This window comes from Carlito syrichta, unplaced genomic scaffold (assembly GCF_000164805.1).
Source record: "Carlito syrichta isolate Samal-C Ts95f unplaced genomic scaffold, Tarsius_syrichta-2.0.1 Scaffold311588, whole genome shotgun sequence".
Taxonomy (NCBI): domain Eukaryota; kingdom Metazoa; phylum Chordata; class Mammalia; order Primates; family Tarsiidae; genus Carlito; species Carlito syrichta.
In genome coordinates, this window is record NW_007255684.1 from 90,395 (window position 1) to 111,227 (window position 20,833).

General features: G+C 39.8%; 1 protein-coding gene across 1 annotated transcript in view; it reads left to right on the plus strand.

Annotated features, from left to right (window-relative positions):
- The first annotated feature begins 794 nt into the window (after positions 1–794).
- The window catches only part of KLHDC1 (kelch domain containing 1), a 37,220-nt gene continuing 17,181 nt past the window's right edge, over positions 795–20,833 (plus strand). Inside the window, exons 1-8 of the mRNA XM_021717959.1 lie at positions 795–827; positions 3,280–3,350; positions 3,824–3,941; positions 4,506–4,624; positions 8,153–8,231; positions 11,002–11,085; positions 17,181–17,264; positions 17,727–17,785. Coding sequence (XP_021573634.1) covers positions 795–827; positions 3,280–3,350; positions 3,824–3,941; positions 4,506–4,624; positions 8,153–8,231; positions 11,002–11,085; positions 17,181–17,264; positions 17,727–17,785 — 647 coding nt within the window. The remainder of the gene's footprint in view (positions 828–3,279; positions 3,351–3,823; positions 3,942–4,505; positions 4,625–8,152; positions 8,232–11,001; positions 11,086–17,180; positions 17,265–17,726; positions 17,786–20,833) is intronic.

The following is a 20,833-nucleotide window of genomic DNA, read 5'->3' on the forward strand; positions in this document are numbered from 1 at the left end:
TTTTTGATTTATTGTAGAGATGAGGTCTCGCTGCCCAGGCAGGTCTCGAACCCGCGGGCTCAGGCAATCCATTCACCTCAGCCTCCCAAAGGCACGGGATTACAGGCTGAGCCACCGAGCCCGGCTGTAGTATATTTTTTATATATTCCTAATTATCTCTGCTAATTATTTTTTAGGATTTATACATCTATGGTCATAAGTGAATTGGGTAGTGTTTCTTTTGTATTCTGGAGTAGTTTTTATATGGATTATTTGTTCTTCAGCTGTCTGGTAGAACTCATTGGTAAAAGTCATCTGAGCCTGGTACTTATTTTGTGGATGACAGTGTTTGTTTTTGAGTCGGAGTTTCTTTCTGTCACCCTAGCTGTAGTGCGTGATCACAGCTCACCACAGCCATTACCCCTTAGGCTCAAGCGATTCTCCTGTCTTAGCCTCCTGAGTAGCTGGGACTGCAGGTGTACACCACCATATTCAGCTAATTTTAAAAATTTTTTTAGTAGAGATGAGGTCTTGGTATGTTGCATAGGCTGTTCTCGTATTTCTGGGCTCAAGCAATCCTCCCACCTCAACCTCCCAAAGTGCTCAGATTATAGGCATGAACCACTGTGCCCAGCCATCCTTAAACTATTTTACACAGACAAGAAGTTGAAGTACATTTAAACTGATTCCCAAAGAGTGAGTAATTAGGCAAATTCTGAAAGAGCATTGCAAAAGGAGAAAAGAGAACATATGAATGGTCCTATTGCAGCAAGGAACTTGGAGATGTTTAGAAACTGAAGGAAGCTTAGAGCGTAATGTGCAAAGGCAAGGTGAAGTTTCAAGGGATAGTGGGTACCATGTAGTACAGAATCATCAGTATCTATTATAGTACAGAATTTTTTTTTTTTGAGTTAGAGTCTCACTCTGTCTCCCAGGCTGGAGTACAGTGGCAAGCTCAGGGCCACCGCAGCCTCGGTCTGCCAGGCTCAGGTGATTCTTCCACATCAGCATTCCAAGTAGCTGGAACTACAGGCAAATGCCACCAAGCCCAGCTAATTTTTTGATTCATTGTAGAGATGCAGTCTCGCCAAGTTGCCCAGGCTGATCACAAACCCGTGGGCTCAGGCATTCATTCCTCTCACCTCGGCCTCCCAAAGTGCTAGGATTATAGGCGTGAACCACTGTGCCCAGCCATTACAGAATCTTTTTTTGTTGTTTGAGTTGGAGTCTCACTCTGTTGCCCAGACTGGATTGCAGTGGCTCGCTCCTGGCCACCCCAGTGTTGACCTGCTGGACTCCGGTGATCCTTCCACCTCAGCCTTCCAAATAGCCAGAATTACAAGGCGCACGCTACCACATCCAGCTAATTTTTGATTTATTGTGCAGACAGTGTCTCGCCAAGTTGCCCAGGTGGGTCTCAAACCTGCGGGCTCAGGCAATTCACTCACCTTGGCCTCCCAAAGTGCTGGGATTACAGTCTAAGCCACCAAGCCCAGCCCAGAATCTTTTTATATGTGCTAAGAGCAGAAGGGAACTTAAACAGAATGATGACAATTTATTTTCATAATATTTCTTTTATAAAGGTATATACATGAAGCTTCTTGGAACCTGGTGTCATTAAACCTTAGGATCATACAATTAACTCCCCTTCTTATAATTTTTTGTTTAATTAGCCATCCGATATGGATTCCTCAGTCAGAAGTGAGTGAAAGTTTAGTTTTCTTAAAACTAATTCAATTGTTTCAATAGTTTTCTATTTTGTGTGCACGTGCATGTGTGTGTGTGTGTGTGTGTGTGTGTGTGTGTGTGTGTGTGTGTGTGTGTCCGTGTGTCAGAGAGACAAAGATATTTCTGGTGTGTGTCAGAGAGACAGATTTCTGGTAATCAAGATACTTTTTTTTTTTTTTTTGAGACAGGATCTTTCTCTGTTACCCAGGCTAAGGTGCAGTGGCACAATCGTAGCTCACTGCAGCCTCAAACTTCTGGGCTCAAGTGATCCAGTCCTCCTGCCTCAGCCTCCCAAGTAAGCTAGGACTACAAATGTGCACCATCATGCCCAGCTAATTATTTTATTTTGTTTTTTGAGATGAGATCTTGCTCTGTTCCTCAGGCTGGTTTCAAACTCCTGGCCTCAAGCGATATTCCTGCATTGGCCTCCCAAAGTACTAGAATTATAGGCGTGAGCACCTGTGCTGGCTTATTTTTAAATTTAAGTAGCATAACAATGAGAAACAGCTAAATCTACTTAACATGTTAATGATTTATGCATTTTATAGTTTTAGAAATTCTTGAAGTATCTTAAATCTCTAGCTATTTTTTAATTATTTTATAGAATCTAAGAAATCATGAGAGATTTATGTAAAGGATTGTTTTTAACCCCATGTGTTTTGTTTTGTTTTGTTTTTTGAATCAGAGTCTCACTCTGATGCCCAGGCTGGAGTGCAGTGGCACAGCCACCTCAGCCTTAGGTGAGACTTCCAAGTAACTGGAACTATAGGCACACGCCTGGCTACTTTTTTGATTTCTTATAGAGACAAGGTCTTGCCAAGTTGCCCAGGCTGGTCTCAAACCCTTGGACTCAGGCAATCCTCTTGCCTCTGCCTCCCAAAGTGCTGGGATTACAGGCATGAGCCACCATGCCGGCTAACCCCTGTGTTTTTAAACTTAAAAAAAAAAGATTTTTATACTATTTTTTGTTTTTCTTTTCATCATAAATGTCAGAATGTACTATTTTATTTATATTATCAGCTTCTTTAGAGATTATTCAAATTCAGAGTTGTTTTGACTAGATTTATGTTCTAGAATTAATGAATAAATATCTAGAACTAAGCTTTGCATATATTAGCCACTAAAAAAATAGGTTCAGTGAGTCCAAGGTATTTGTACTCTTAATTATATCCTTAAAAATTGTCCTTCTTTAATTCCTTCCCTTGACTCTAAGTGTACTGCCCTTTTCTTGGTATTCCTTTTCTTCCTGGCTTTATAATCTTTAATATTCTGCCTTAAATCTTATTGTTTTGCTATTTTCTCTTACTCAAAACCAAATTTTAAGTTTTAACTGCCCTAAAGTCTTTTTCTTGAGACTCATATGCTTACTATTTTTTATTATAAACCTTCATTGTTTTCCCAGTTTCAGAAAAGTATTTTTTCCCTTCTCTTTTGATCTATTTTATTTTATATTGAAAAAAATCTTTGAACCTCATTTTGTGTTTTGTTTTTAATTGCGATTTTTCTTACCCTGAGGAACTATTTGTTACTGTGTAATTGTTAAACATCATTTTATGTATTCTGTATTTTTAGTCTATTGAAGACAATGAAGTATATTTGCCTAATGATGAAATTTGGACCTATGATATTGATAGTGGGTTGTGGTAAGTATTTTTAAATTGCAGAATGACTGATTTTAATATCTGTTATAAATGTTTTCATAGACTTCCGGGTATTTGAGACCATTAGAACATTCCACAACATTTATGAAGTCTCCCTTTCCTTTTCTTTCATTGCTTTATTATTTGTGGTGCTTTCTTTTCCCTACTTTCTTCCCCTCTCCATTCTTTGCTCTTTATCATTCCTCTCAAGACTCACACTCTCGGAAGACTTTGTTTTATTTTACTAATTCCCAGTTCTGGTGGTGTGTGAAATTTTTGTGATTTTTTTTTTCCCTAGCAGGTTGAAAAGTCTTTATCTTGAATTTTCTTAGAATTTTTACAGTATTGGCTATCATTGCATTGTAATTGTAATTGGCAGTGACAATTTTCACTGAAATAAGTACTCATGAAGTTCAAAGAGAATTTTAACTTGTCTTTCTGGAAAGTTACAGGATTCCATGTTATTCTCACCGCAGGAGAATGCACCTCATGGAAGGAGAGCTCCCTACATCCATGTCAGGAAGCTGTGGTGCTTGCATTAATGGAAAGTTGTACATTTTTGGAGGATATGATGACAAAGGATACAGCAATCGAGTAATGCTTTCTTTTTATTCAGGAGTGTCACAAATATAATATTTAATGTGTCATTTCATCTCAAGTTACAAATATTTTAAAAATAAGATATAAATAGAAATTTTAAAAATTTTAAAATTATTTGTTATTTTAAAGATGTGTGGTACAATTCAGGGTTATACAAATGTTCATTATGCATGTACCCTTGTTGATGAGGTGTGCCCCCCCCCGAGAAAATCTTAAATGTATAATTATAAAGCTTTTAAGATAGATTGAAGGTACAACAGTCTTGTTCTTTGCTTCTTCCATGCCTTTCTGCTTCAGAATTAACTACAGATTTAATTGATATTCACTGGGCAAGAGTAGATGAAAAAGACCCATTTTATTATGTTTTATATATTATTCTTGCTTCTAAAACACTATCTCATTTTTATTGATTCTACAATTTTTAAGTTTTAATAAGTAAAAACTTTACCTATTATAAAGAAAAAAGTAATCGTCTTAATTTTTGCATCACAACTCCCTCTGATATAGATTTAATTTTTAACTACCCTGTCTGCTAATAGTGTTCTTATCTTTCAAAAGCTTTATTTTGTTAATTTGCGAACAAGAGATGGAACCTACATTTGGGAAAAAATCACCAACTTTGAAGGACAACCACCCACGCCACGTGATAAACTTTCCTGCTGGGTCTATAAAGACAGGTAATGCAGCAACTGCACTTAAGTAAGGATAACAACTTTTGGCTAAAATAGAGAAAAATCGAAAGTATGAATTTTTTCAAGATATAACTTTAAACTTATTTTGACACCTATGGTAATGACAGTTCCAAACCCTCATAAGAGCCATATCATAGAATAAACATGGAGACAACTATTTTGGTTTTTTTTCTCTGAGTTGGAGTCAAAAAAAAATGTATATATTTTTTTGAGTTGGAGTCTCACTTGTTGCCCAGGCTGGAGTGCAGCGACACGCTAACAGCCACTGCAGCCTCGACCTGCTGGGCTCCAGTGATCCTTCCGCCTCAGCCTTCCAAGTAACTGGAACTACAGACACATGCCACCACACATGGCAAGTTTTTGTGATTTATTGTAGAGATGAGGTCTCACCAAGTTGCCCGGGCTGGTCTCTAACCCCCAGGCTCAGGCAATCCTCTCTCCTTGGTCTTCCAAAGTGCTAGGATTACAGGCTGAGCAACTGCACCTGGCCAGTTTTTTTTTTTTTAATGATCATCATCTAAGTAGGTGTGAAGTGGTATTTCTGTGTAATTTTGATTTGTATTTTCCTAGTGACTAATGATATTAGTTATCTTTCAATGTGCTTATTGGACATTTTTATACCTTCTCTGGAGAAATGTCTATTCAAGTCCTCTGCCCATTTAAAAATTTGGATTGTCTGTCTTTTTGATGTTGAGTTGCAGGAATTCTTTATATATTTTGGATAATAATTCTTAATCAGATATAGTATATTTTCTTATAGTATCTTTGTCTGCCTTTGGTATCAGGGTAATACTAGCCTCATAGACTAAGTTAGGAAGTATTCCCTCCTCTTTAATTTTTTAGAAGAGTTTGAGAAAGATTGATGTAAATTCTGTTGTAAATGTTTGATAGAATTCACCAGTGAAGCCATCTGGTCTTGGGCTTTTCTTTGTTAGGAGGATTTTGATTATTAATTCAATCTCCTTACTTGTTAGCGGTGTATTTGGGTTTTCTGTTTCTTCTTGAGGCATATTTTATAGTTTGTGTCTTTCCAGGAATTTTTCTTACATCTAGGTTATCACACAGTTCTTTATAATATTCTTTTTTGGTTGTTTTTTTTTTTTTTTTTGAGTTGGAGCCTCACTCTGTCACCCAGCCTAGAGTGTAGTGGCATGCTTACAGCCAGCATCGACCTGCTGGGCTCAGGCGATCCTTCCATCTCAGCCTTTCAAGTAGCCGGAACTACAGGCACGTGCTACCATGCCTGACTAATTTTTTTGATTTATTGTAGAGATGAGGTCTCTCTAAGTTGCCCAGGCTGTTCTTGAACCTGTAGGCTCAGGCAGTCCCCTCACCTCAGTCTCTCAAAGTGCCGGGATTACAGGCTTGAAACTGTATAGACCATACCCGGCCTATAGTATTCTTTTATAATCCTTTTTATTTCTTTAATGTCAGTAGTAATATTTCCTCTTCATTTCTGATTTTAGTAATTTGAATCTTCTCTCTCTCTCTCTCTTTTTGATCAATCCAGCTAAGTAAGCATTTGTGAATTTTGTTGATCTTTTCTTTTAAAAATTTTTTTTAAATTTTAAATATGTGGGGTACAATTCAGGATTAGGTGTACAAATGTTCATTATGCAGGTGCCCTTGTTGATGGGGTGTGCTCCCCTCTCCCCTGGCAGATTTCCACTGATCTTTTCAAAGAACCAACTTTTGTTTTTTTGCTTTTCTATTCACTATTTTATCTCCCTTCCAATCTCTGTCATTTTCTTCCTTTTGCTCTTTATGGGTTTAGTTTGCTCTTGTCTTTCTAGTTACTTAATTTGTACAATTATGCTATTAATTTGAGATTTTTCTTTTTTTTTAGATTTTTCTATTTTTGATGTAGGTATTTACAGCTATAAATTATCCTTTGAGCTCTGCCTTCACTGCAACCCATAAGTTTTGTTATCTTATGTTTTCATTTTCATTCATTTCTAAGTAATTTCTGATTTCATCTGTAAGTCCTTCTTTGACCAGTTGGGTTGACAGGATTTTTTTTTTCAGCACTTTAAGGATTTTATTACATTGCTTTTGGCCCTTATTTTTTTGTGACAAATTCACTCTCATTTGTATTTTGGTTTCTCTATATAGTATGTTTTATTTTTTTCTTTATCTGCTCTTTATTTTTGCTCTTCAGTAATGTGATTAACTATACCTCTGGGTGTAGTTTCCTTTGTATTTTTCTTATTTGGAGTGTGCTGGGCATGGAGGCTCATACCTGTAATCCAAGCATTTCGGCCTTCCAAGTAGCCGGAACTACAGGCGTGCGTTACCATGCCCAGCTAATTTTTTATTTATTGTAGAGATGATGTCTCACCAAGTTGCCCAGGCTGATCTCAAACCCTCAGACTCAGTCAATCCACATCTTGGCCTCCCAAAGTACTGGAATTACAGGCTGAGCCACTGAGCCTGGCCTGTTGTAGCTTTAATTAGATTTAATTTTACTACTGCTTTCTAATATTTTGAGATAATACTTTACTAGGGACCCATATTTGAGCACTGGAGATGTTCTAGAGATTTTCAGGTGCTTCACAACTGTGTTCTTACCTCTCAAAACTGTGGCTGACCTCTTTATGTTGATAGCCCAATCAGTAGGTAGACAGTTGGGACTCTAAGGAGTTATCTTTACTCTGATTCCACTTCTCGCTTTCTGCACCCAGGAAGCCCTCTTTCAGCCTTGCATCTTTCCCTGGCCTTTGGAGGGTAGCTGCCCCGTATGGTATGAAGGCTTGGCATGCATCTGAGCTGTTTCTTTCAGATCTTCTATCCTGATGCCAAACTTTTGTCATGAAAGTTCAGATTGTCTCAGGGGAATACCCTCAGCGCTCCTCTGACTTCAGCTGACCCAGAGGCCTCCTTGAAGACTATGGGCAAGAGTTGCGGAGAGGGTTCAAGCTTCCTCTCTGGCTAGGTTTTTTTTTGTTTTTTTGCTTTTAGATTAGAAAATATAGTTTATTTAGAAAGTTAATTGGCGGGGGGGGTTCACCTCCCCAAGGGAAGGGAAGGGACCAAAGCTTAAGGAAATATGACCTGGCCATAGTTCAGAGAGCATATGGCCACACCATAGCTTAGCAAGGCAATGACTTTTTTTTTTAAGATTAGAAATTATAGTTTATTTAGAAAGTAAATTGGAGAGAGAGAAAGAGGGGTTAGGCTTCTTAAGATTCTAATTTACCATGCCAGCATACAGGGGGCTGTTAACAATTTGAGTGGTTTTGCTGTATAAACCTTGTTTGTGGATTCCTCCGCCTCTTGTTATTGCATCCGGGATGAAAGCAGTTGTGGGTCTCCTTTTTCCTAACAGAGCTCATCACGTTTTGGAATTGGTTCATTTAGGTTTCTTTGTTCCTCTAGCTCTTTGATTTTTTTTTTTTAACTGTGATTTTATAGTTTATTTGTTTAGGTTGTTAGGGTAAAAAGATCTTTTCAGCTTTCTATGAGCAGACCAGAAACTGAACTCTTAAAGTGTGTCTTTCTGTATTTATTTTTCAGATTAATATATTTTGGTGGTTATGGGTGTAGGAGACACAGTGAACTTCAAGAATGTTTTGATGTTCATGATGCATCTTGGGTAAGAGAGTAACCATTGTTTACATTTTCCTCCAATTCAGTATAGCCTTGAAGTCTTAGAAATAATAAGCCTAGGTTTTCTCATTTTTGGAGCTACCACTTTGCTGTACTTGACACTGTGAGATAAAATGTGTTTCCTATCTTTTTTTTTTTTTTTTTTTTGAGTTGGAGTCTCACTCTGTCACCCAGACTGGAGTGCAGTGGCCGCTTCCGGCCACCACAGACTCGACCTGCTGGGCTCCGGCGATCATTCCACCTCAGCCTTCCAAGTAGCTGGAACTAGAGGCGCGCGCTACCACGCCCAGCTAATTTTTTTTTGGATTTATTGTAGAGATGAAGTCTCGCCAAGTTGCCCAGGCGGGTCTTGAAACCCGCGGGCTCAGGCAATCCACTCACCTCAGCCTCCCAAGGCGCAGGATTACAGGCTGAGCCACCGAGCCCGGCTGTTTTCTATCTTTTAGATTTGGATCCAGTTGGCAAAGTGGTATTAACCTTCATGGCTATTGGCACAATAATTTTTTTTCTTACATCATTAATCACTTATACATGCTTCTGTTAGACAAGTAGAAGCTTTAGCACAACTTGGAAAAATTTCATTCATATTTAACCACAATTGCTATTGTTTTTTTTTTAAATCAATATTTTTTATTATGGCTTTGTGGGGTACAGTTAAGGGTTAGGTGTACAATTACGTTTCATTCAGGCACCCTGTTGATAAGAGGTGTTTCCCCTTCCCCAGACAGATATTTGCTACTGTTAATCCCATCCCCCTCCCCCCCATAGCTTCCCAGTACTGTCAGTCATTTTCTTATAGTATTACATTGGATGTTTTTCAAGGTCCATTATATGAGTGAGAACATGTGATACTCGGATCTTTGTTTCTGTGAGAGGTCACTCAGTATTATAGACTCAAGTTCCATCCAGGTTGCTGCGAAATTCATGATTTTGTTCTTTTTTATGGCTGCGTAGTATTCCATCGTGTATATGTACCACATTTTTTTTAACACAATTGCTATTGTTGACATATACCTCTTTTTAGATATGTCCATTAGTATTATTCATAGCTCAGACTGGCCTTCAAATAAGAGTGAGTGAGTTGGTAGAGATACTAATTTTTCTATTTGTTCTTACTGATTAGAGAATAAATCATTATTAATGAAAGAGGTCATGAGTTATAAAAATAAAATATGTTAAAAGATCTTTGTAAAAACTATTGAGGCTGGGTCCAGTGGCTCACACCTGTAATTCCAGTGCTTTAGGAGGCTGAGGTAAGAGGATCACTTGAACTCAGGAGTTCAGACCTCGTCTCTACAAAAAGAAAGAAAACAAAACAAAAACCAAGAAAAACCTGTTGTTCCTACCATAAGATACACAGTCTTTTTTAGCTTTACTTTATACTAGCATATATTATTATTGTACATTATTAATGTATATATATACATTTAATGTATATTACTTTGTATGTGGGTATTTTTTGTTGCTGTTGTTGAGTTGGAGTCTTACTCCAGCCCAGGCTGGAGTCTGTTGCACACTCACGGTCACCCCAGCGTTGACCTGCTGGGCTCTGGCTATCCTTTCTTATCAGCCTTCCAAGTAGCCAGAACTACAGGCATGTGCTATCACGCCCAACTAATTTTTTATTTTTATTTTATTTTATTTTATTTTTGAGTTGGAGTCTCACTCTTGTCGCCCAGAATGGAGTGCAGTGGCACGCTACTGGCCACCACAGCCTCGCCCTGCTCGGCTCTGGTGATCCTTCCACCTCAGCCTTCCCAGTAACCGGAACTACAGGCACGTGCTACCATGCTCAGCTAATTTTTGATTTATTGTAGAGACGAGGTCTTGCCAAGTTGCCCAGGCGGATCTCAAATCCGTGGGCTCAGGAAGTCTGCTCACCTCAGCCTCCCAAAGTGCTGGGATTACAGGCTGAGCCACCGAGCCCAGCCTAATTTTTGATTTATTGTATAGACGAGGTCTCGCCAAGTTGCCCAGGTGGGTCTCGAACCCGCGTGCTCAGGCAGTCCACTTGCCTCAGCCTCCGAAAGTACTGGGATTGCAAGCTGAGCCACCGAGCCCAGCCTCCTTGTGGGTATTTTTAAAAATTCTCCATGTTTCTACATGGCTTTCTGTTTTAGAAATGTCTTTAAAGGTTTGCTATTTAAAGTATTACTGATAATTTTCAGGAATATAACTTTTTTTTTTTGAGTTGGAGTCTCACCCTGTTGCCCAGGCTGGAGTGCAGTAGCATGCTCGTGGCCACCCCAGCGTCGACCTGCTGGGCTCTGGCTTCAGCCTTCCAAGTAACTGGATCTACAGGTGTGCACTACCACGCCTGGCTAATTTTTTTGATTTATTGTAGAGATGAGGTCTCACCATGTTGTCTAGGCTGGTCTCAAACCCGTGGGCTCAGGCAATCCTCTCGCCTTGGCCTCCCAAAGTGCTGGGATTACAGGCTTGAGCCACTGCGCCTGGCCTGTTCTCTGCGATTTTGAAAGAGATGATCCTTTGAAAAATTGAAAGATTGTCAGCAAGTAAAATTGTGATTCACTGCAAGCAATACTATGGGAAGACAAGTTGTCAGGTGATGTGCCACTTGCCTGGGGCCACATTTTGTGAGGCACCAGTGTCTGCATTAGTTCTGTGACTATGGTAGCACTTAACTCTGTTTTTGTAAAGATATCTATTATTTTACCAGTAAATGTGACAAAACTGTAACAATAATATAAAATTTACAACAAGCTTCTAAATATTCTTAAAAATTTCTGTTTTAGGAAGAGCAGATATTCTGGGGATGGCATAATGACGTCCATGTATTTGACACGAAGACACATGCTTGGTTTCAACCAAAAATTAAGGTAAGTGTTATAAAAAAGTTATCTTTATGTTCATATATTTATTGATACTTTAAAAACCATATTTTTACTAAGTTATTAGAATTTTTTGTAAATGGGTTTGTAATCACAGTAGTACTCTTGAGGACTGTCACCAACACCATTTTTTAAAAAAAGCCATCAGAGCCCTGGACAGTAACTCCTGCCTAGAGTCCCACCTACTCTTCTTTTTTTTTTGTAGAGATGATGTCTCACTATATTGCCTAGGCTGGTCTTGAACTCCTTTCCTCAAGCAGTCCTCCCACCTTAGGATTACAGGCATGAGCCACCATGCCCGACCTAGGTCAGCTAAGGTTTTCTAGAAAAAAAATCTTTGAATGGGGTGCCATCATCATATCTGTAAGTGTCATGTTTTGATTTAATGAAGGCTTTTTTTAAAAGTCCTATCATAACAAAGTCTATTTTTAAAAGTCCATGTTTCACAAACACTTGAATTCAGATCTACACGCAATTATAGCATGACAAAAATACCCTCTCAATACGCTTTCATTTGCTAGTGACAAATACAACTTCAAGTCAGTTTAAGCAATAATGAATTTTCACATAGCTGGAAAGCATGTTAGAGTGGCTGACAGAAGAAGGAAGAGTTTTGGGGACTAGGCCTTAGGAACTGGAGCAAGTTACTCAGCACTATCACAATGCTTTCCATCTCTCTGTCTGCTTTTCCCTGTTTTTCTTGGTGTGTTTGCTTCATTCTGTCTATGGCAGATCCACTGGCTCATATAGGCGGGAATATGGCCCTGGCTACCCAAGCAGCTCTTTCCGTTGTACTCTCTCAAAGTCTATATATCAGTGTTTGAAAAGGATTCTGCCTCTACCAGGGCACTATCCCACTCTTTTGGTCAGTACCTGCTGCTACCAGGATGATTGGCTAGTCTTGTGTCATGGGTTCATCTCTAGGCAGAGCAGGGTATTGTGACTGACAAGCTCACCAGTACCAGTCAGAGTGGGATATTAAGTAGGCAAAACCAGCGTTGTTTCCTAACATGCATGCATGACTAAAACTCCTTACAGTCCAATTTCTATTGATAGAAGTGATGGAAAGTTCTATATAAAACAGCAAGTGTTACAAAGTTTGAGCATCCTGTTTTTCCAGGCAATGAATTTTAGGTTTCCAGTGCTCTTTTGTTCTCTTCACTGTATCTCTAACTTTAGAACTAATTAACTGATATTTATTTATTCTTATCAATTGACTTTCTGGTCAGTTGAGCATTTGAATTTTAAATAAGATCTGTCGTTTTTTTTTTAGTTGGAGTCTCACTCTGTTGCCCAGGCTGGAGTGCAGTGGCACACTCACGGGCCACCACAGCCTTGACCTGCTGGGCTCAGGTGATCCTTCCATGTCACCCCTCCAAGTAGCTGGAACTACAGGCACATGCCACCACACCTGGCTAATTTTTTATTTATTGTAGAGATGAGGTCTCGCCAAGTTGCCTAGACTTGTCTGCAACCCACAGGCTCAGGCAATCCTTTCACTTCAACCTTCCAAAATGCTGGGATTATAAGCGTGAGCCACCATGCTCGGCCGACAATATTTTCACTGTTATTTTCCTTATGGTGTCTTCAAATATATATATATATATATATATTTTTGAGTTGGAGTCTCACTCTGTTGCCCAGACTGGAGTGCAGTGGCACGCTCCCAGCCACCACAGCCTCGACCTGCTGGGATCCGGCAATCCTTCCGCCTCAGCCTTCTAAGTAGCCGGAACTACAGGCGCGTGCTGCCACGCCTGGCTAACAAATAAATTTGTATGTTGTTTATATCTGAAAGTTTTTCTGACATGGTTATAACTGGCATCTATTCTCTTTATTTTTTTTAGAGATATTCTTTTTTTTTTTTTTTTTTTGAGTTGGAGTCTCACGGCCACCCCAGCGTCGACCTGCTGGGCTCTTGGCAATCCTTCCGCCTCAGCCTTGCAAGCATCTGGAAATACAGGTGTGCGCTACCACACCTGGCTGATTTCTTTTGATTTTTACTGTAGAGACAAGGTCTCGCCAAATTGCCTGGGCTGACCTCGAACCCGCAGGCTCAGGCAGTCCACTTGCCTTGGCCTCCCAGAATGCTCGGATTACGGACTGAGGCACCAAGCCTGACCAAGATATTCTTTAATTACTTCATTATTCCCAAATAACTGCGACAGATGGCAAGGCAGTGTTAGGGCATAGATAGGGTATGGGTGGATAGATGGCGAGAGAGAGGCACAGCACCTCCAGAGCCAGCAAGCTGGAGGTGTGCACTTGCAACCCAGAGATCCGAGTAATGCAAAGAATTGCAACACACAAAGAGGTAAAGAAAGAAAAGTTTATTTAAAAGTAAATTAGAGAAGGGAGAGAGAAGATTCACTTCCCCAAGGTGGGGGAGGGGGCCAAAGCCAGGAAGCATGGTGACAACCATAGCTTGAAAAGCACATGGCTACACCAGAGTCTAGCAAGGCAATGGCCACCGGCTGCTTGTGGTTGAGTCCTTTTAACCATTCCCCTTGATGGGGGAAGATCATTAAGGTGATTGGGTGGTGGCCTGCATGAATGAGCAGGCAAGCACAGGTATTGACATCAGGTGATTATCATAGCCGCTAGAGAAGGGCATGACAAGGATCCCAGTGCTCCTGCACCTTCCTGAATGACATTCCTTAGAGCTAATGGAGGGTGCACCTCCTCCTATCTCCCATGCATTCCCAGTGGGTAGCTTCAGGGGATCCCTGACTTCCCTGTAGATAGCACCCAGTTTACTGGAAGATCGAATTCCCACCTGCTCTCCCTCTGAATGGTCATAACTTTTGTAATTATAAGTTTCGTGACTTCTACAATTCTTGCCCAATGTATGTCTTAGCCTTGTAAATTCCCTTTACTCTAGGCAAGTTTGATTGCCGCTCTGAGATACCTCTGATACCTGGCACCAGGAAGTCTGTTTCTGAAAAAAGACAAAGTCGGCAAAGTTAATCTTTATCTAAAGTATGCATTTCTCCAAAACATAGCTTCTACTTTTTTATCATTGTATTAAAGTTTAGGAACAAGGTTTAAAAAATGCATTCCCGCTCTTGGTCTGTTCTTTCAGGCAGCATGTTAGAGTATAGCGATTATTGGTGTTGAAGTTGAAAACTGAGTTTGCATTATAATTGTCATAAAAGAGCTGTGTACTTAAGATAAACCCTTCCAGTGTTTCATCTGTAAAATGGGATAATGACAGTGTGCCTACCTGCGAATTTTGCCCCTATAGGAAATAGTAATCTTTGAGTTATTTTCATATTTTCAGTATTTCATATTTCATATATTCATATTTCAACAACCCAAGAAACACTGTACATTACTCATGCAGTTAGGCTTGCAGGCTGATACAAATGCCATGTCTTAGTTTTTGTTTGAACTACATAGACTCATTTTTCTCAAAAGCTTATGGTTGGCTATTAATTGTATTTGATAAACAAGAAAAGTTCGGGCACAGTGGCTTACACCTGTAATCCCAGCACTTTGGGAGGCAGAGATGAGAGGATTGTCTGAGCCCAGGGGTTCAAGACCAGCCTGGATACCCTGGTGAGAACTTTCTCTACAATAAATCAGAAAATTAGCCAGGTGTGGTTCCAACCTTCCAGTGGAAACCTGAGGTGGAAGGATCACTTGAGCTCAATAGGTTGAAGCTGTGGTGGCTGTGTTGGCACCATTGTACTTCAACTCCAGCCTGGGCAACAGAGTGAGACTCCAACTCAGAAAAAAAAAGGAAAAATTAAATATTTATTTTATAATAAGTATACACACTACAAAGTAGGTAAGTAGTTCAAAATAACTAAAGAAATAAGGAAGTTTTCTGTAATGAAGCTAGGCATGGCAGCTCATGCCTGTTATCCCAGCACTCTTGAGAGGCAAAGGTGAGAGAATTACCTGAGCCCAGGGGTTCGAGACCAGTCTGGGTAACACAGTAAGACCTTGTCTCTACAATAAATCAAAAAATTAGCCAGGCATGGTGGGGCACGCCGGTAGTTCCAGCTACTTGGAAAGCTGAGATGAAAGGGCACTCCAACCTGGGCAACAGTGAGACCCTGACTCAAAAAAAAAAAAAAGTTTCCTGCAATGAGTTTAAGAAAAGGTCATGAAATGACCATGTACTAACACGGAAAGGAGTTCCAATTTTATCATGAGGGCAAATGGGAATCCTCTGAAGGACAAGCTCAGAATACCATTTTAGAAAGATCAGTGAGGCATACGTATATAGTAGAAAAATTCTTCCAAAATTTTCATTAGGCATGTGGTACTAATAAAAATTTTGTGTGGCTAGAAGGTCTAGGCACCAAAATTCTTAAATAGTTCTTATTTATTTAAGTGTTGTGTAGGTAATATCTGGATTATTTCTTACCAAGTTGACCTCAGTTATTTAAGCCTGAAAAATTTAGGAAGTGATGATATTGGATACAGAGCTTAAATTTCCTATGCCCACGTTCATTAGTAGATAATGAGCTGAAAATGTTGAGTTCTTTCAGCACTTGGAACGAAATGCATATGTAAAGAAGTTCACCATGAAAAAATGGAAATTTCAAAGAAGACTCTTCCTTTAAATCTTATTCATTCATCTCCCTGTTATACTCTCTCTTTTCCCACCAATTAAAAACTTCTTTAAAGAAGTGATGTGCTATATTTATTCAAAATGAAATATAGACAAATATTATCAGTTAATATTAAGAGTTTTAAGATGGACACGGTAGCTCACGCCTGTAATCCCAGCACTTTAGCAGGCTGAGGCAAGAGGATTCCCTGAGCCCAGGGGTTCGAGACCAGCCTGGGCAACTTGGTGAGACCTCGTTACTACAATAAATCAAAAAGTTAACCGGGTGTGGTGGCATGTACCTACTTGGAAGGCTGAGGAGAGAGGATCGCCTGAACCCAGCAGGTCGAGGCTGCAGTGGCCATGAACGTTCCACTGCACTCCAGCCTGGGTAACAGTGAGACTCCAACTCAAAAAAAAAAAGGAGTTTAGTAAGAGATGAAGCCCATGTCAAGAGTGAAGTTCTTGTTGTGAATTTGAGGCACCAATAATTTTGGAGCAATATTTAGTTTTATAGAGTTTCTGAGATCATCACATTGTACACTGCTCACTCCTAATATTAACTCTGTATAGTGTGTGTGTGTGTATGTGTGTAATAGAGAGAGACAGAAGGATAGGGAGAGAGAGAATTTTTTCTTTCTTTGGAATTTTGTTTGTTTGTTTGTTTGTTTTTGAATTGGAGTCTCACTCTGTCACCCAGGCTGGAGGGCAGTGGCACGCTCCTGGCCACTGCAGCCTCAACCTTCTGGGCTCCTGCAATCCTTCTACCTCAGCCTTCCAAGTAGCTGGAACTACAGGCACGTGCTACAACACCCAGCTAATTTTTGATTTATTGTAGGGATGCGGTCTTGCCAAGTTGCTCAGGCTTGTCTTGAACCCCTGAATTTATGCAGTCTTCTCGCCTCGACCTCCCAAAGTACTGGGATTATAGTCTGAGCCACTGAGCCCAGCCTCGAATTTTTAAAATTTGATTTTAAGAATCCTTATACAGTATTTAGCCAGGCATGGTGGCTCAAACCTGTAATCCCAGCACTTTGGGAGGCCATGGTGAGAGGATTGCATGAATTCAGGGGTTCAAGACCAGCCTGAGCAAATTCACGAGACCTCATCTCTACAATAAATAAAAAATTAGCCAGGCATGGTAGCACACGCCTGTAGTTCCAGTTACTTGGAAGGCTGAGGCGGAAGGATTGCCAGAGCCCAGCAGGTCGAGGCTGCAGGGGCTGGGAGCGGCCACTGCACTCCAGTCTGGGCGACAGAGTGAGACTCTAACTCAAAAAAAAAAAAAGAAAAAGAAAAACACTATAAAAAGTAAAGATAAGGAAGAATAAATTTTATTTTAAAGAAAAGTATTTGTCTGCAATTATTACTATTTAAAATGTATGTGTGTATCAGGGGTTTTAATTGAATTACATAGGTAATAGTCACATAGTGGTTAAATATTTCTCATACTGAGCATAGGAATGTGACTTTAATATAGCTATTTCATGTCTTTCCAATCTGTTCTGATCTCTGCTTGCAGGGTGGAGTTCCACCACAGCCACGAGCCGCGCATACGTGTGCAGTTCTTGGAAATAAAGGTTATATCTTTGGCGGACGCGTTTTGGTTAGTGTTTTTAATGGAAGTGGTATTTTTATGTGCAGTGCTTCTTATAAAACTTATTGTCAGATTTTGTGGAATAATTGAACATTCAAAATAATTGAGAGATTAAAAATGGCATTCAAGAATAACTTATCTCCTATTTCTGAAACAGACCATATATGAGCAATCACAGGTAATTATAAGTCATATTTCAATGAGGAGAATCCTTCACTTCAGTGCAGTATCAGCAAAGTTTAATTTTTATCATCTAAATCTTGTTACTTTAAATTCATTTCTTCCTTTCCCCTTTGACATACTAATTTGAGAACACTGTGCTAATTTTATTAATACTTAACATTGTTTTTCAGTATTTCAGTATTAAGTAAAATAGACACTGTCTATTTTTAATCTGAACTTACTTAAAACCAGAATTTTTGCCGATAAAAGATGTAAAACATTGACCAATTTAACACATTTTTATTTTAGCAAACTAGGATGAATGATTTACACTATCTAAACCTAGACACCTGGATTTGGTCTGGAAGGTAAGTGTGAAGTCTAAATAGTTTTTAATCTCTGGGCACGTGTGTGTGTGTGGGTGTGTGTCCATAATCCAAATTTGGATTCCTAAATCTGGACTGGCATTTTTTTTCTCCTTCAGATTGTATGTCTAAGAAAAGAATATACAGATTTATTTTTTAACCACATGACATAAAACATGACAATACCAACTGCTGAAATTTGATCATATCAGAGCACTGGTTTTATACTAATATTTATTTGTAGGACAGATTAGCAGAAGAAATAAAATAGTAGTTGAATGGGGTCATCTCAGGTAAACAGATAATGGAGTAAATAAAATCTTATTTATGGCTCATAATATATATTTAACAATGAAGAAAATATTAGCTATTGATTCAACCATTCGTATAATAAGATGGAATCAGAGCTGTATATTATTCCAAAGCATAAATACCATTAAAAATAAAACCATGAAACTATCAGAAGAAAATATAGCAGATTATCTTTAAAATCTTGGCATAGCCGGTCTCGGTGGCTCAGCCTATAATAATCCCACGCCTTGGGATGCTGAGGTGAGTGGATTCCCTGAGCCCGTGGGTTCGAGACCTCATCTCCACAATAAATCAAAATTGGCGAGACCTCATCTCCACAATAAATCAAAAATTAGCCAGGCGTGGTAGTGCGCACCTGTAGTTCCAGCTACTTGGAAGGCTGAGGCGGAAGGATCGCTGAAACCCAGCGGGTCGAGGCTGCGGTGACCGGGAGCGGCCACTGCACTCCAGTGTGGGCAACAGAGTGAGACTCCAACTCAAAATAATAAAATAAAATCTTGGCATAAAGATTTCATAAAGATGATATAAACCCAGAATTCACAAAAGATTGATAAACACACTTAAAAATTAAATATTTCTTGGCCAGGTGTGGTGACTCATGCCTATAATCCCAGCACTTTGGGAGACCGAGGTGAGAGGATTGCCTGAGCCCGCAGGTTCAAGACTAGCCTGGGCAACTTGACGAGACATCATCTCTACAATAAATCAAAGCATTAGCAGGACATGGTGGCACGTGCCTGTATGGAAGGCTGAGGCGGAAGGATCACCTGAGCCCAGCAGGTCAAGGCTGCAGTGGCCAGGAGTGTGCTACTGCCCTCCAGCCTGGTTGACAGAGTAAGACTCCAACTAAAAAAAACCCATGAAACTACCAGAAGAAAATATTGCAGATTATCTTTAAAATCTTGGCCTAGAAAAAGATTTCATAAAGATGTTATAAACCCAGAATTAACAAAAGATTAATAAGCGTACTTAAAAATTAAATATTTCTTGGCCAGGCACAGTGGCTCACGCCTATAATCCCAGCACTTTGGGAGGCTGAGGTGAGAGGATTGCCTGAGCCTGCAGGTTTGAGACCAGCCCGGGCAACTTAGTGAGAACTCATCTCTACAATAAATCAAAAAATTAGCCAGGCATGATGGCACCTGTAGTTCCAACTACTTGGAAGGCTGAGATAGAAGGATCACCTTAACCCAGCAGGTCGAGGCTGTGGTGGCTGTGAGTGTGCCACTGCACTCCAGCCTGGGCGACAGCGTGAGACTCCAACTCAAACAAACAAGCAAACAAATAAATACTTATCTATAGAAAAATGTACCACAACTGGGCATGTTGTCTTATACCTGTAATCCCAGCTCTTTGGAAAGCTAAGGCAGGAAGATTGCTTGAAGCCAGGAGCTTGAGACCAGCCTGGGGAACAAAGTGAGACTCCATCTCTACAAAAAAAAATTGAAAAATTAGCCAAGCATGGTGGTGTGCGCCCATAGTTCCAGCTACTTGGGAGGCAGAAGTGGGAGAACCAATTGAGCCCAGGAGTTTGAGGCTGTGCTCAGCCAAGATCATGGCACTGTACTCCAGCCTGGACAACACAGTGAGACTCCAAAAAAGAAAAAGAAAAATGTACTATGAAAAGTTAAGTTTGAAAAATTGAAAATGCAAACAAAAAGCAAACTGGTAGTAATATTTGCAATATTTTTAGCAGAGATCAGGGCAAGAATCCACCTGAATTCAGAAAGTCATTAAGAAAAAGACAAATAATCCAAGAGAAAAGTGGACAAAACATGAATGAGCAACTCATACTAAATACTAATGGCAAAAATTATTTGTAAAAGATGTTCAACTTCACAGATTATCAAAGAAATAGAAACAAAAGTAATTTTTCACTTGTCAGATAAAATAATGATAATGACCAATGTGTGCTAGGATGGAACTTCACAACTGGTGGGAGTACAGATTAGTATAATGTCTCTGGAAGGCAATCTGATGATATGTTTAGAATACAAAGTGGAGTTTCTACTTTGATTCAGAATTTCTTTGAAGACAATAATTGGACAAGTGTCTGTTTATTGCAACATTATTTGTAAAAGCCAAAGCTTGAGATGGATCCTCATGTTCACCAGCGGGGATTGTTTAAATCATGCTTCCATTATCAAAGAAAACCATGCTTCATGAAAATACTACATCAGCCGGGCTCGGTGGCTCAGCCTATAATCCCACGCTTTTGGGAGGCTGAGGTGGGTGGATTGCCTGAGCCCGCGGGTTCGAGACCCGCCTGGGCAGCGAGATCTCTTCTCTACAATAAATCAAAAAATCAGCCGGGCGTCGTAGCGCATGCCTGTAATTCCAGCTACTTGGAAGGCTGAGGCGGAAGGATCGCCGGAGCCCAGCAGGTCGAGGCTGCGGTGGCCCGGAGCGGCCACTGCGCTCCAGTCTGGGCGACAGAGTGAGACTCCAACTCAAAAAAAAAAAAAAAGAAAGAAAATACTCTACATCTTATTAGTTGAATGAAAAACAGTTACAGAACAGAATATATGATATTTATACATATACACTCTGCCCAGGCTGGTCTAAAACCCCTGAACTCAGGCAATCCTCTCACCTTGGCCTTTGAAAGTGCTGGGATTACAGGCTTGAGCCACCACCGGCCTATTATTATTTGTTATTACTGTGGAGCAAGATTATAGGAAAGCTTTCCTTTTTTTTTTTTTTTAATTTTTTTTTTTAGAGTTGGAGTCTCACTCGGTC